The sequence below is a fragment of the Perissodus microlepis genome, chromosome 7 (genome assembly GCF_051167445.1).
Source record: "Perissodus microlepis isolate ML-2025 ecotype Zambia chromosome 7, ASM5116744v1, whole genome shotgun sequence".
Classification (NCBI taxonomy): domain Eukaryota; kingdom Metazoa; phylum Chordata; class Actinopteri; order Cichliformes; family Cichlidae; genus Perissodus; species Perissodus microlepis.
This window is the reverse complement of record NC_140467.1, coordinates 23,355,676-23,369,775: the sequence shown is the minus strand read 5'-3', so window position 1 is coordinate 23,369,775 and position 14,100 is coordinate 23,355,676. Positions and strand designations below refer to the sequence as shown.

Sequence of the window (14,100 nt, the reverse complement as noted above, 5' to 3'; positions counted from 1 at the left end):
CAAGCAATGGCAAAAGCTGAATGTAAACAAATCTTTGCTCATGAGGAGTACACTATATTGCAGACTTGTTGTTTACTGGAACGGGTTATGCATTTCAAGCTAATTTAAACTGTCTGTTTATTGATTTTTATTTTGTACAAGAAGGACACTTAGAAAGATAGAGAAATCCACTAAAATGTCAAAACACAGCAGCCTAGTATGCAAAAGTCACTCACTGGAGTACACAGTCTATAACAAAAAGGATAAATTGTGCAAACCTCATCAATCAGAAATGCTTTTTAACCCCAGATATGGTGCATGGTTGTGGTTTGCAGTCAAGCGGCAATAAATGTTGCTACTATGAAGGCTAATCCAACGATTTTAAAGCCAATTCGTGACACAAAAACAGCCTCTGTAGTGACACACACACCCAGTGTTTTGACAGCAGTTTTCCTCTGGAGTGTGTTGGATGTTTCCACTTGACTCTCTCATTACTCCTGTGTGTGCTTGCCCTTTGACAACCTATTCACTGCATAATATATCGAGGTAATCCAGTGCCTGACTGGCGATATACAGTACTGACTGATGCCGAGGTTAAGTAAAGATGAAGTCACGGAGGGGCAAGCTCTAGTACACATATTGACAGGCCCTTTGTCAGGGTGGTCAGCAGTTAACTTCATGTCGTTATTGATCAGATGATTCAGCCGATTGATTGGGCCATTGCTGATAGATCAGAGGACAGAGGCGAAGCAGAAAAGATGACCAGCTTCAACAATTTTGCAACAGCAATGGAGGAGGGGGGGACTTCTCTAGCATATTAGCTACAGCTGACTTTCAGATTTAATTCAGAGATCCTTCCACATCAGATTAAAGTAAAGAAATTTTAAGAAACCAAAAAAATCCATTAGCCACAACATTAAAACACTAAGCAGTTAGTTAAGTAACTACTGCTACTCATCTTGTTACAATGCAGTCTTATGCTGGAACCTGGGCTCTCATTATGGGGATGTTGTTCTGACTTGTGCCACCCACCTGAAAATTGCTGTAGAGCAAAGCATCTCCTAACTTGACAACTGCACTCTCTGACAGTAGCAGCCTCTCTGAGCAGGAAATGTGCTTAACCACCAAAACCTTCTCAGTATTGACTTGAAGAACGGAGCAAAGGGCCCACAACATCAGGCAGATGTTTTTAAATGTTGATCCAATCAACATACAATGAAAATGTAATTTTATTTAATACTTCGGTCCTTTTCAGTGACTGAAACTATAAACTCTCTCACGGAAAGATCCACACTGATCTTTTGCTGTTCAACATTTTCTGTTTCTTTCTTATTTTAGAAAATGATATTTCGTTAGCATATGATAAGCATATCATGAGTTGGACAGATTGGGCAAGAACGTTTGGTGATTTTGGCATAAAAAAAAAATCTACATGGCTGTTCTTTCGCTCCAAATGTGGAATGAGTCTTTTGAGATGACAACAAGCTGTACAGTGTTTATCTAATATGTACGTTAACAACTTCAAATTAAAGTTGAAGGTCAGGACTTTTTGGCTCGTTGTCATTCTATAATTTCATGTTCAGTGTGCTGGATTACTGAGCCACAACAATGCGAGAACTGCCCGACCAACAGACTGCACTGTACACCCCTAAAAACAGGTGCCAGAGGTCAAAGTTATGTTTCAATGTCTTGCTCAAGGGAACTTAGACGAGCACAAAGTAGATACAATGCCTGTGTGAACCTGAGACCACCCAGTAACTTACAGTCTCTACAACTAAATGGGATTTAGTCTAACAGGTAAAGTCTATAATTCCAAAAGATTAAAATCAGACATCTTTGTAAAACTTCACTGAAACACTTCTAAAACTTCCTTCAGGAAAACTCACTCTAGTCATAAAAAGTGCCATAAAAATACATGTGAATGCAGCAATAGTCATTGCAGACTTGTACTGGAACATAACTGCAAGAACTATTATATCTTAGAAAGACCAAATATTTGAAACAATACATGGACATTGCTTTGTTTTTGTTTTTTTAAATGGAGAAACGCTATGAAGTTATAAAAAGCAAGACAAACATTATTTCCAAATATTTTTTTCTATTTAAATGGGATTGTTCTTTTTTCCCTCTAGGTCTACAACAGGGGTGGGGAACTCCAGACCTCAAGGGCTGGTGTCCTGCAGGTTTTAGATTTCACCCTGGGCCAACACACCTGAATCAAATGATTAGTTCATTACAAGGCCACTTGAGAACTTCATGACATGTTGAGGAGGTAATTTAGCCCTTTAAATAAGCTGTGTCGGATCAAGGACGCATCTAAAACCTGCAGGACACAGGCCTTGAGACCTGGCGTTCCCCCACCTCTGGTCTACAATGACTTTTACTGAACTGTAAGCCCCTCCCATTCCCAGCTCTTACCCCATTGTAGCAGGAAATGTTGTCTAAACCAGTGAAGTGGTATGGCTCTATGGTGTTGCACATTCCCATGTAGGTCTTGAACATGGCGTTGATATTTTTCAGGGCAATCACACAAACCGCTGAATTAGGTGTTGGGTCTTTAGAGTTTGGCTTTCCTTCGGCAAAGGCAGCAAACAGCACATCATCGTCCTCTTCCAACTTCATGAGCTTCTGGAATTCCGGGTCAATTCCTGCTTTAGTGACATAGGCTGCCTGCAAGATATTAAACACTTTCACACCTGTCCCAGAGCGCCGCCGTCGCTTATTGGTGCTAATGCATTGAAGGGGCATTTCCACGTAGCGACGAATCACATAGTCTGTGGAGCACATGCGGACTATGCGGGAGTGGTAGGCCTGAGAGTCCTTGCTCACCTGCTGCACGGTCAGGAAGTAGGTGAATGGTCCACTCTTGAAGGAGTAAACGTAGCGCAGGTAGTAATTTCCACGTAGAGATGGAATTAGGTCCATGTATGATCTGTTTGAGAAGAAAGTAAAACCATCTTGGCTTGTCTTCATTTTCCGCAGAGAAAGGGTATGGGGATGTTTTGCACTGCTTGAGATGTTTCTTCTGCCGGGAATTTCTGAGTTCCCAACAAAAAATTGGATGACATTGCTCTCCACATTCAGTACTTGGGAGCCCAAAGGGCTGATTACAACATCTGAGTCATCGGGTTGCCCGGTTTCTAGTTTCTTATTGTCGGCAAAGCAGTAGACTTCTTCATCTACACTTTTTGCGCTCACGTCATCATGCAGGACGTGACGGCGGCAAACACCGTTATCTGCTGAGCCACAGCTGTACAACCCCTTGTCGTAAACGTTCTCCGCTACTAAGGCAATGTTGTGGTTGTCTGCTCTTCCACTGCTGCTTGCTCCGTTCAGCTTCTGGCCACAGGTCTCGTTGGCACGCAGCGGACCTGTGTGGTACTCTGACAGCTTTCTCAAGTTTGGGGCCAGGGCATATATTCTGTTTACAGCACCAACATAGATGACTCCATCCAGTATCACCATGTTCTGGATTGGAAATTCTGCAGTAAACGATGGGAGCTCATAGGTGACTGAGAGGTTGAGTTTGGTATCCTCTGATGATTTATCGCACTGGCCCTGCACGCTGGAGCGAACAGCCCACAGCAACATGATGGCATGAAGCAAACAGAGATTCATCCTGTTCCAGAAATAAGAGACACGGGAAATGAATTATTAAAACATCGCTGCTATAACAACAAGCACTAAAGCATTCATCACATGCCTCTCTGAGTAGGTGGCCTTAATTGTGTAGAGTGTGAACTTTTGGGAAAAAGCTCCAGTTTGTGCTGATTTGGAAGATTCAAATCCCTTATTTAGATTCACAAGTAGAACACTGTCAGGGAGTAAAGTCAGGGTTTACTCACATCACCACAAGCAATTAATACAGTCATACTCAAGTCACTGGAGGCTTTTTGGTGACACAGAACTTTGATATCAGTCTTCTTATCGTGGACACTTGAACATCTGCCTTCACTGACCACTGGATGAACAAGCAACAAGACTTGGGCGAGCACTTCTGTTCTGCTCTGCTCCCATGTGACCACAGCACAAAGCAAAGCAGTGAATCACCCTGAGAGGAGGCCATTCTACACGCTGAAGCAGGCACTGGCCTAAGTTTAGACAGCAAGTACCCAAGGGAGCAAAGATAAACTCAATTAAAACAAAAGAGGTGGGAGGGAGAAGGCAAGGGGCACCTTCCAGCAAAATGATAAATAACCCCACCAACTAAATGGTAATCCACTGGGAGCTTGTTTTTTTTTTTTTTTTTGGGGGGGGGGCGCGCAACAGCAACACCAGAGAGAATTGGCAAAATGCGCATTTTCATGCTCCCTGTCTGGATGTGGCTTCATACACACAGACCCAGGCTGTAAAGCAAAATTAAGCCAATAACATGCTGCACAGTTAGTTTGGGTTTTATATTCATGCCCACAGCTATGCGTAAGACCATTCAGAACCCCCCAGTGTGCGCTATCTGCCTGATTTATATCATGTCTGAATGGCACGAGCTCATTTGCTATTGTAGAGCAAGTCTGGGGGAGAAAACTCAGCTTTCAGATGCAACATATGTTTCACGGAGAAGATTTTCACACAGACAGCACTAACAGGTGCTTGAAGGCAGAAAACATGAAGCGGTACTCATACATGTCAAAAACGGAATAACACAGCAGGATGACGATAGTGTGCCAAAGAAAATAAGCATGTAGGATTCTATTATAAAACATTCTCATCCCAGGACAGGGTCAAGAGAAGCAAAGACTTGCTTTTTATCTGTTATGAGTAATTGGGGGCACATTAGTGTGCACCTGCACCAAACACAAAAAGATCACAACGTCTAAGCATAACTAGTTCTTTCTCTCTTTTTTTTTTCAAAAGACAAAAGGCGAGGTGGAAAACAGTGAAAATGTTTTCAGTTTGAAAGGAAAGTGAGTCATGGCTAGAGGCTCAGAAAACACAAATGGGAAGTTGGTAAAATGGTGTGAGGGGCCAGAAAAAACATTTCCAAACAGGCTGCGATATACAGAGGAGGAGGAGAGGGTCAGGGTCCACGAATATACAGTATATCCAAAAAAAAAAAAAGAAAAGAAAGAAAGAAAGAAAAATCCTGGAAACTAGCGGAGTTGGAAACAAACTTACCTGCTTTTCTGTTAGTGAGCAACAGTGCGGTACGTCTTGTTGATTCAAATCATATTCCGCTGGTCAATCTCTCAAGACTGAGACGTTCTCAATAAATCCAGAGTGACCCGGGATTCTTCTTCTCGCTTCTCGGTGAAATAAATAAACCCCCTGCAAAGTTTTTTTTCTTCCAATTTAGTTTTAAACCCTTCGGTTTTAGGCAAGCCCGTGGACCTGCTGTTGCTGAAACGCGTGGGACTAAACTCTGGCTGCATCCAGCAGAGAGACCCGCTCACATCTCAGTTCCTCTCGTGGTGCGCAATGCCCCGCCTCCTTTCCTCCACTGGAGCTCCGTGGGGCTCTTCAGGTGCTGCAGAAGCTAATCGGTCTATGACTATAAGGCAATGCAGACACCCATGTAAGAAGGAGCTGTTAAACTAAGCATTAACGACGTGTTCGAGCTGGGAATATCAAGCACTAATAAAATGTTATAATTGTGCATTATTGTCTTGTGACTTCGTACAACCTACATTTGTTTAATTCCAGCTCTTTTGCACTAAAGCAATAGTACATTCTTTACTAGCCGACATATATATATATATTTAAATCTGTTTCCTTTTTACTTCTTAGGACAAAAAAAACGATATCAAACCAATTTAAAACTGCACACTTAGATTTTCTGATGCTGCATTGCTTGCCAGTAAAACAAAGAAAACGTGAACAAAACTCTTTCTAGAAGAAGAGTTCTTCTTTCAACTTCCACCTGACTCTCCTCCAGAACCCCTCTGAGTCAGAGTGCCGGTCGTCGTGTTAAAACTCAGCCATGAATAATGAGCTAAGTTAAAATAAAGGCTAAACCTACTGTGTGTGTGTGTGTGTGTGTGTGTGTGTGTGTGTGTGTGTGTGTCAGCAATGAATCACAGTGGGCAGCTCAAAAAATTCCTTTGTCCGACTTCCTGAAAGGAGGGCACTCGGACTGGAGACTGGAAAGCCTGAAAACAGAGAGTGTGTATGCAGAATTAATAGTTTGGAATCTGCTGTGGATCTGCACAGGTGGTGGCTTTTTGCACTCACTGCACAGTGAGGCTTTAATGAAGCTAATAGATGGGGAAGAATGTATTGCAGGGGTGGAATTTGTGACATTTTCAGTGTTAAACTGGATTTACAGCTCTTTCAATGATGTCAGTTATGAAAAGTAACATGACAGAGTAATAGTTTCCTTCCTCCTCCTACTTTTCTCAGTTTTTAACAGTAAGCCTTCCTCCTTGATTTCCCAGAGGACAACATGGTTATCTCTGACAACACACTAGAGAGCAATTAACCTGACAATGTGCATCATTCATTGACTATTTCTTGTCAAAGGAGGAAAAACTCATAAAGCAACAAAATCCTAAATACCATATACATGACACAGTTCTAAAAAGAGTTCAAAGTTAAAACTGAGAACACCGATTATACAAGTAGAGCATAATAAATGGACAGCGCAACTTTTGATGCTTCAAAGCTTTAGGTTGACAGTTTCTGTTTTTATTTTGTGGTGAGCTGTTTCATGCACTAACATAATGAAGCTAGAAATCTTAGCAAGATTTATGTGCAATTAGGATCAAGTTTCAGTTCAGCTCAGCTGTTTTAGTACCTTCTGTTGTGCATGAGAAGATAGAAAGGTTTTAGTCTCACATGCAAGACTGTATTTCATACACTCCTTGGCTTGCTGTAGCCAATGTTTGATGGAGCAACTGTGTTTTGCCATACCTCGGGGCATTTCTGATGCGCTTGGCAAGGGGTGTGTCCGACACAGGGCGTGTGCATTTGTGTGAGTGTATACCCCTGGGGTGTGTCTGTGTGGCTCCTGTGGTGGTGAACTCTGTTTTGGCTCATGTTCTTGTCGTGCTGGGTAGCAGTAGAAGACGATGATGGAAAAGCTTGGTCTGGTGGTGAACCATGGTCACACACAGAGTTTGGAAACCTCAGTGTATGACGTGCACTGCAGGAATGATCTGCATCTGCACCCACAGCACCTGCAACACAACAACTAAGTTCTATTTTCTGTTCATGTGGTCCAGGCTGCACTATGGCTGAGATCAAAACGTGAAAGTGAAGAGAAAAACTGACCCTTTTGCTGGTTTAAAGGAGTGTGGAGAAAAAACTGTTTCTGTCTTCATGTCTTGACAGGTCTCCAGTGCACAAAGCTGTACTTATTGCGAAATGTCAGTGGTACACCTCTGTAAGTGTGGAAGAATTAGAGCCAATTCCACAGCCATGATTACAAACTCTGATGGAAAACCTTGAAAAAACAATTTTGGTGTTAGACCAGCAAATCTGAGCCTTTTTCAACAAGGGCTGCAATGTTTGGACGTCAACATACCATATGGGAGAAAAAATTCTGCAGGGCTAGAAACTGCTAAAGTCGAGTAAAAAAAAGAACATATTTTTTTGTTTGCCAATTTTGATTGCACTAAAACATTTAAAATCTATTTCATCTGTTTCAATCTATTTCAGTCAGTGTGTCTGACTTATTATGACGCCATCTGCTGGTACTTGAAGCAAACAGGTGTCTTTTCTTAAAGCATGAAGTGACCGCACTGCCAGAATAATTTACAAGCTACTGAATGGAAACTAAAGGGAATAATCTCATAGACAAAAGTGAGAGACTACCAGGGAGGTGGATCATTCTTCTTCACCCAAATATAGGTCAGTGGAGGTTATTTATCACCTGCACAGTCAATAAAAACCCTGGTTCAGCGCTGATCAGGACAGTAAACTCTGATTGATGCTGTTGACCCATCAAAGGTCCCGGCTGTTTCATTCTCCAGATGGAATGTTTACCTCTCGGAGTTCTTTACCTCATGGAGCAGAGCTATGATTAAGAGTGTGCCGCTTTGATCATTCAGTTGATCAGCGGGATCATTCATAAAAGAACACAACAGAGCAGTTCATTACAGGTTAAATGAACACAGGGCATAATTCTTAGTTCAGCATGTTGATGCCTGAAAAAAACACTACAGTGGAATTTGTCTTGCTTCTGTTCTTAAAAATTTCCCATCTTGTCACCTTATTTGTCTATATGTACTTACATTAATGCATTGTATGGCTAATTATGATCAGCTTCAATAGAAAACCCTGCACAGTGCTATAAAGGTTCCTCCAGAATATCAATCTAACACACATAAATCTTACATATGTTACATACACAGCATATTACAATAATATCATTGCACCATGATCCTAAGCAATATGGCACATGGATTTATTTTCAGTCTGCAGAAAATAAATAAGCAGACTGCTTTAAAAGATGCCAGGAAAACAAGTTATTTTAAGGTGGTTAATTATCACCCTCATACTTTAAAGTGTGTTTTTTTGTTAATCAAATCCAGTTACTATTAGAAAGAGAAGATATTGCACAGTATCGCTTTTAACACTCTGTTTTCTTCTACAAACACTGGTCTTGCTCATTGTTAGTCATATTGTTTCCTGTCTAAAATGAACCTTTAGTCACCCTTTGGTTACAGTGCTTCCTCACCAGCTATCAAACCCCAGCGCTGGAGGTCCAGACTCCAGATCTTCATATATAGAGAGAGACAGATCAGGCCCCTCATCTTCCACTACCCGTGTCTCAGATATAAGGGCTGTTAATGAAAAAGGAAATCAAAAGATTAAAATCTCACACATCATAGGAAATGGTTCTCGCAACAGATGGGCAGGACTGCCAGTCAATAAGCCGCGTTCTATATCTGTATCTGCCAATCTGACTCACCATGGATGGAGTTAGAACACAGCTCATATCCACACACACTAAAGGCCATCAGTGCAGGTAAGAAAATAATGAAGGAAAAGGAAATAACCTTGTCCAACGTCTTCAAAATTTAAACCACGTAGTTCATCAATTTTTCTACTGTGTACAAAACAAACAAAAAACTTTGTTGATTTAAAATGTTTGCATCCTTAAGACATGCTCAGATTTAAGTGTATCTGGAAACAATCAAGAATGACTTAAAATATACAAATGCAACATTTTAAATCCCTTCAGTATGATATCTGCTACGTCTATAAATGATTAAAAAAAAACCCTCTTTGTCTGTTTAAGTAGTTTGAATCTACTTTTAAATTCTCATTCTCCTTATTCTTTTTTGCAAGTAGTTTCTACAATACAATCAAATTAGATTGCAAAATTCCTCTGTTTTCATCTCCATTTCTGCTGTGTCACCCTCTTCTTAAACAGTTTATAGAAGGATTCGAGAGCTCTTACTCTCCCACCCTGGTTGTTTATGTGTGGAAGCTTTGACTAAAATAAACCACACTTAAGAGCACGTGAAAGTGCAGCAGAGATTCTGGGCTTCATGCTGAATGTCCATTTGCTTTGTTCGGGTTTTTTTTTTCTGTTTTTTTTTTCAAAGACATATTAATTTGACAGCTAAAATGTGCAAACTTTAGTGATAATTAATTTGGTAGATTGCTTTACATGATTCTACACCCAGCTTATCTTTGTGCTTTAGTGCCTGAATGAACAAAAAATACTTAAGTCTGCTTCAAACAAATTCTTAGATGAGGATCTTTCACACTTTTGACAGTTTTTAAAGTAACAATAACAATAGGGTTTGTTTGCAATACAACCTTCTGCTTTACAAATGGGATAATATATTTATATTATCCAGCACACAATTTGTCATTCTTCTTGCACTATAATATATAATCCTGATATATAGTGTAGATTACCTAAAACTGCTTAAAATGACTTGGGTAAGTGCTCGATATTCAGTTTGTGAAAGCTCTACAGTGCATGGTAAGAATTATTGTAAAAAGAAAACATACAGAAATGTGGTTATTGATAAAACAAACAAATAAATGCTAGCATAAATGATTTGTGGAGTTCCCCAAGGTTCAATGTTAGGCCTGGTATTATTTTCTTTATGTTCGCTTTTGGTGAAATCACATTCAAACGCTTGCTTTTCATTTCAGTGCAGATGATATCCAGTTGCATCTCAATCCCAATAATACCTCTGACCACTCGCACATTTTTCCATTATTTTTTTAAATCTTTGAATATCACATTAGCAAGCTATGTTCTTTTTTTATCATGTATATTTTCATTTGTGTTTTAAAGAGGCTGAAGTTGTCCCATATGTATTTGTCTCATCACAACCGGTACATGTTACTCAGTAGTTACCCTACAGATATAAGTAAGCACAGAATTACACCCAGTTAAAAAAGACTAGAGGACTATAGCTTAACAGTCAGATCCATTAAATGTAAAACTCAGACTTTACAATGACAATCTTCTTGTAAATCATATCTGAAAAAACAAACAAACAAAAGTATCCCTTATTCAGTAAACACCTCTGTGTTTTTCTTGTGTGTGATTGTACTTTTTTTTTTTTATTGAATGATTACTGTTTTTCTTTTTTAAAATTTTATCTCCTTGCTTCGTCCTCCCCTTCACAATATAAGCTCCTGTACCAGTAGTTGTTAGTATAACTGTTCAAGATATATCAAGACCAGTTCCAAGGATACCGTGTTTTCTCAGTGTTTGATTGACAGGTAATTACTGAGAAGTACAAAAATAACAAAGAAGGAGCTATGCATGGCATAAACGAAGATGCCCTGGATTCACCTTGTAAGCTTTAATGGATCAAGCTATGTTTTCTTAAGAGCTATGCTCAGAGGTCTAAGTGACGTATCGTTTCAAATAGTGCAGTCACTGACTTCTAGAGACCAGGTGTGCTGGAGAGAGGAACATCTGTAACAAGCTTTCGTGGTTGAGTGGGTGGTTCTCTGCCAGCCTTTTTCTTGCTTGATGTCATAGCTTTATCAGTTTCAGCAACAGCTGACAGAGCATAAGGCCAACAAACAACTCAAATTCCTCCTTCCTCCCTTTGTGTGTGTGTGAAGTTTTGTTTTCATTCAAGAATGGCTACAAAGGAACTTCTGTAAACTCACTGACCATGGCAAAATTAGGAGGCTCGAGGGAATATGTTCTCTACAGGGCAATAAAGGGGATCAAATAGAGCATTCCATTAAAATACAGTATGAGTGTCTCGTTTTTCTAACATATGGGGCTCGGAAACCATCAGAGATGCCGCAGAGACTGTCACACATATAAAAACGACGTTGATCAAATTGAGTGATATTTTATTAAATTAAAGCTCATCTTTAAAAAAACAAAACAAAACAGATTTTTGTCTTTTAGACAGACAAATTTGACATGACACCCTACAGGCAATCAGCCTGAGAGCTCGTGTGTGAGGTTGGGGCAAACCAGGACAGTAGCAGCTTCCCCGAGGAGTTGTTTGCTGAACACACACGAGGAGAGAACACGGAGGATGGTGTTTACGATTTGACCTGATTTATAAAAAAAAAAATTGTTTCAGCTCCAGATGTCTGTTAACAGACCAGGACAGCAATGAAATCTCCTAGACAAATGTACATTCAGTCACAGTATCCACTGGTGGTTTTGGGCCAGCAGTGACATTCTGCAAGAGATATTATGTATTCTAGGGGGGAAAAGCTAAAAATGTTTGGTAGAAAAGTGCAAGAAAAGAAGACTTTTAAGAAATTATTAAATCCTAGAGCAATATAGACTTCCTACAAATAATAGAGTTAAAAGAAATTATTAAGACTAGTTCATTTCTGTCAGCTTTGTCTTCAGTGGATTTGAAGTCTTTTGTGTTTTGTTACTCGTCCCGAAAGCACTATATAAATAAATGTCGCTTATTTGCTAAAGTATTAAAGGAGAATGCAAAGTAAACAACTCTTCTTTGTATGTTCATTTCTGTATAAACCCCTAAAGGTGTAGCACTTTTGCAGCCAAGAGTCTTAAAAGATTTAATCTAAACAAGTGTAGAGATCCAAATATCATCTTCAGGGAAGCTGAATGTCTCTCTCTTGATATATCCTGACAGCAACAAATCACAGAATCACCAATGACTTTATGCTGTTACAGGAAACAGCTGTTGACTCTCCAGCCCTCCAGGTGGTTTACTTCACCTGGTCTCCACCTTTCAACTAACAAACACTTGTGATGGTGGTTAGTCATTCTGACCTGAGGAGAAGAGAGGAGACTGAACCTCATGTCTAAGTCATGTCTGATACCTCATTCATTTACAGCTTACTGACAGCTGTTCATTTTTTTTTCTGCTGCAGTTCTCACTTTGAAAAAAAAGTTTATGTATGCTTAGCCAGTAATGACCTAATTCAAGTGGGAAAATGCATCAGGCAATAGCTAGAGGCCACTCTCATAATAATACAGATACAAATTTACTCATTCTCAATAGTCAAAACCTCTCAAATATGAGGAAAAACATCAAAAGTAAGATCAAATAAATTAAAACCATCAGTGCAATTTTTGTGGTCTGGAATGTTGTAAATATAAGTGGAAAGATTGGTACATCAGTTCTTAAAACATGTGTGAAAGCCACTTATAGACAATTGATAGACTGATTGCAGTTTTTCTGTCTTGTATTGTCTCCATTACATATTTTTTGCAATGGATGGTTCATGGTTTTAGGCAGTATGGTAGTGCAAAATTTAGCACTGTCACTATACAGCAACAAGGTTCCTCTTTGAACTTTCTAGTCAACTTGGGCCTTTTGTGTGGAATTTGTATGTTATGTGCTTGAGTGGGAAGTCTGACCTCCTTAAACAGTTTGAGGACATATTTGTTAAACAATTAGTCATTTTCCCTCCTTGGTGTCATGTGCCTTGTTAGTGTTATAAGATCTCAGGTGTGAATGGGGAGCACGTGTGTTAAATTTGGTTTTATTGCTCTCACATTCGAACTTGCTCAGTGTCATAGAGGCTGTCTTTAGAAAATAGATGTATTAGTGCTGCTAGCATTGCTTCAGAGGTTGAAGGGGTGGGGCGGTCAGCCTGTCAGTGCTCAGACCATACACTGCACAATGCATCATTGCATGCATTGGTCTGCATGGCTGTAGTCCCAGAAGGAAGTCTCTTCTAAAGATAATGCACAAGAAAGAGAAACAAGGCAAAAACCGTTTGCTGAAGACAAGCAGACTAAGGACATAGATTACTGGAACCATCTCCTGTTGTCTGATGAGACCAAGATAAACTTATTTAGTTCAGGTGGTGGGAACCAGGTGAATGGTCATGGCATAGTGCTGCATGAGTGCTGCCGGCACTGGGGAGCTACAGTTCATTGAGGGAACCATGAACCTCGGGATGTAATTTTACATACTGATGTAAAGCATGATCTCCTCCCTTCGGAAACTAGGCTGCAGAGCAGTATTTAAACATGATAATGACCCCAAACAAACCCCGAGATGACCACTGCCTTGCTCAATAAACTGAGGGTAAAGGGTCTTGACTTGCCAAGCATGTCTCCTTAAACCCTGTTGAGCACCAATTGGGGATGAGGGGAGGGAGACACGACAAAAGACACACGATACAGCGCAATATTTGCAAATCTCATAAATCCATATTTTATTGACAGCCGAATATAGAATATAAATATTTAAACTGAGAATATATACCATTTTAGGAGAAACATTGGCACACTTTGAATTTGATGGAACCAACATGTTGTCTCAAAATAACTGGGGCAAAAAAATAATATTTTGTAATTATTTAACACTTTATGTTAATTGTAATACAAAGTGCAATAATAGATCAGGATTAAAAAAAAAAATCATGAAACTAACTTCAGAAAAACCGAAAGTAAAATAAAGGCCATACAAAAAAGACAAGTCCAACAACATAAATTATTAAGTCCTGTTAAGGTTGAAGACACTATAAAGGTGCAGAGCCTTTCCTGTTTGACTGTCCATATTGCGAATATGCACTTCTCTGTGTTTTCCACTAGAGGAGGCTGTTGCATTTTAAAAGCTGAGTGATGCTCCTCACAAAGTGAGTGGAGAGACATCAACCTACATGTAAAACCAAACCGTTCAAAATCATCCTCACAAGAACTTTAAATTAATTTTACACTTTTGAATTTGCATATACTCAAATGATGCATTGGGCAGGAAAAAAAGGAAAAAGCATATAGGATGTATGACCACGTATGGAGGTCCATCT

At 39.8% G+C, this 14,100-nt stretch overlaps 1 protein-coding gene across 2 annotated transcripts in view; it reads right to left on the bottom strand.

Moving 5' to 3' along the window:
• met (MET proto-oncogene, receptor tyrosine kinase) overlaps nucleotides 1-5,395 on the bottom strand; it is a 75,385-nt gene extending 69,990 nt beyond the window's left edge. Inside the window, exons 1-3 of one of the 2 annotated variants that reach the window (XM_084934260.1) lie at nucleotides 5,095-5,395; nucleotides 2,809-3,598; nucleotides 2,398-2,649 (exon numbers count right to left, since the gene is read on the bottom strand). In XM_084934260.1, the coding sequence (XP_084790386.1) occupies nucleotides 2,398-2,649; nucleotides 2,809-3,597 (1,041 nt within the window). In that variant the 5' untranslated portion in view covers nucleotide 3,598; nucleotides 5,095-5,395. Of the gene's footprint in view, nucleotides 1-2,397; nucleotides 3,599-5,094 lie in introns of both variants that reach the window. The other variant, XM_084934259.1, reaches the window with a different exon arrangement.
• Nucleotides 5,396-14,100: the final 8,705 nt, after the last annotated feature.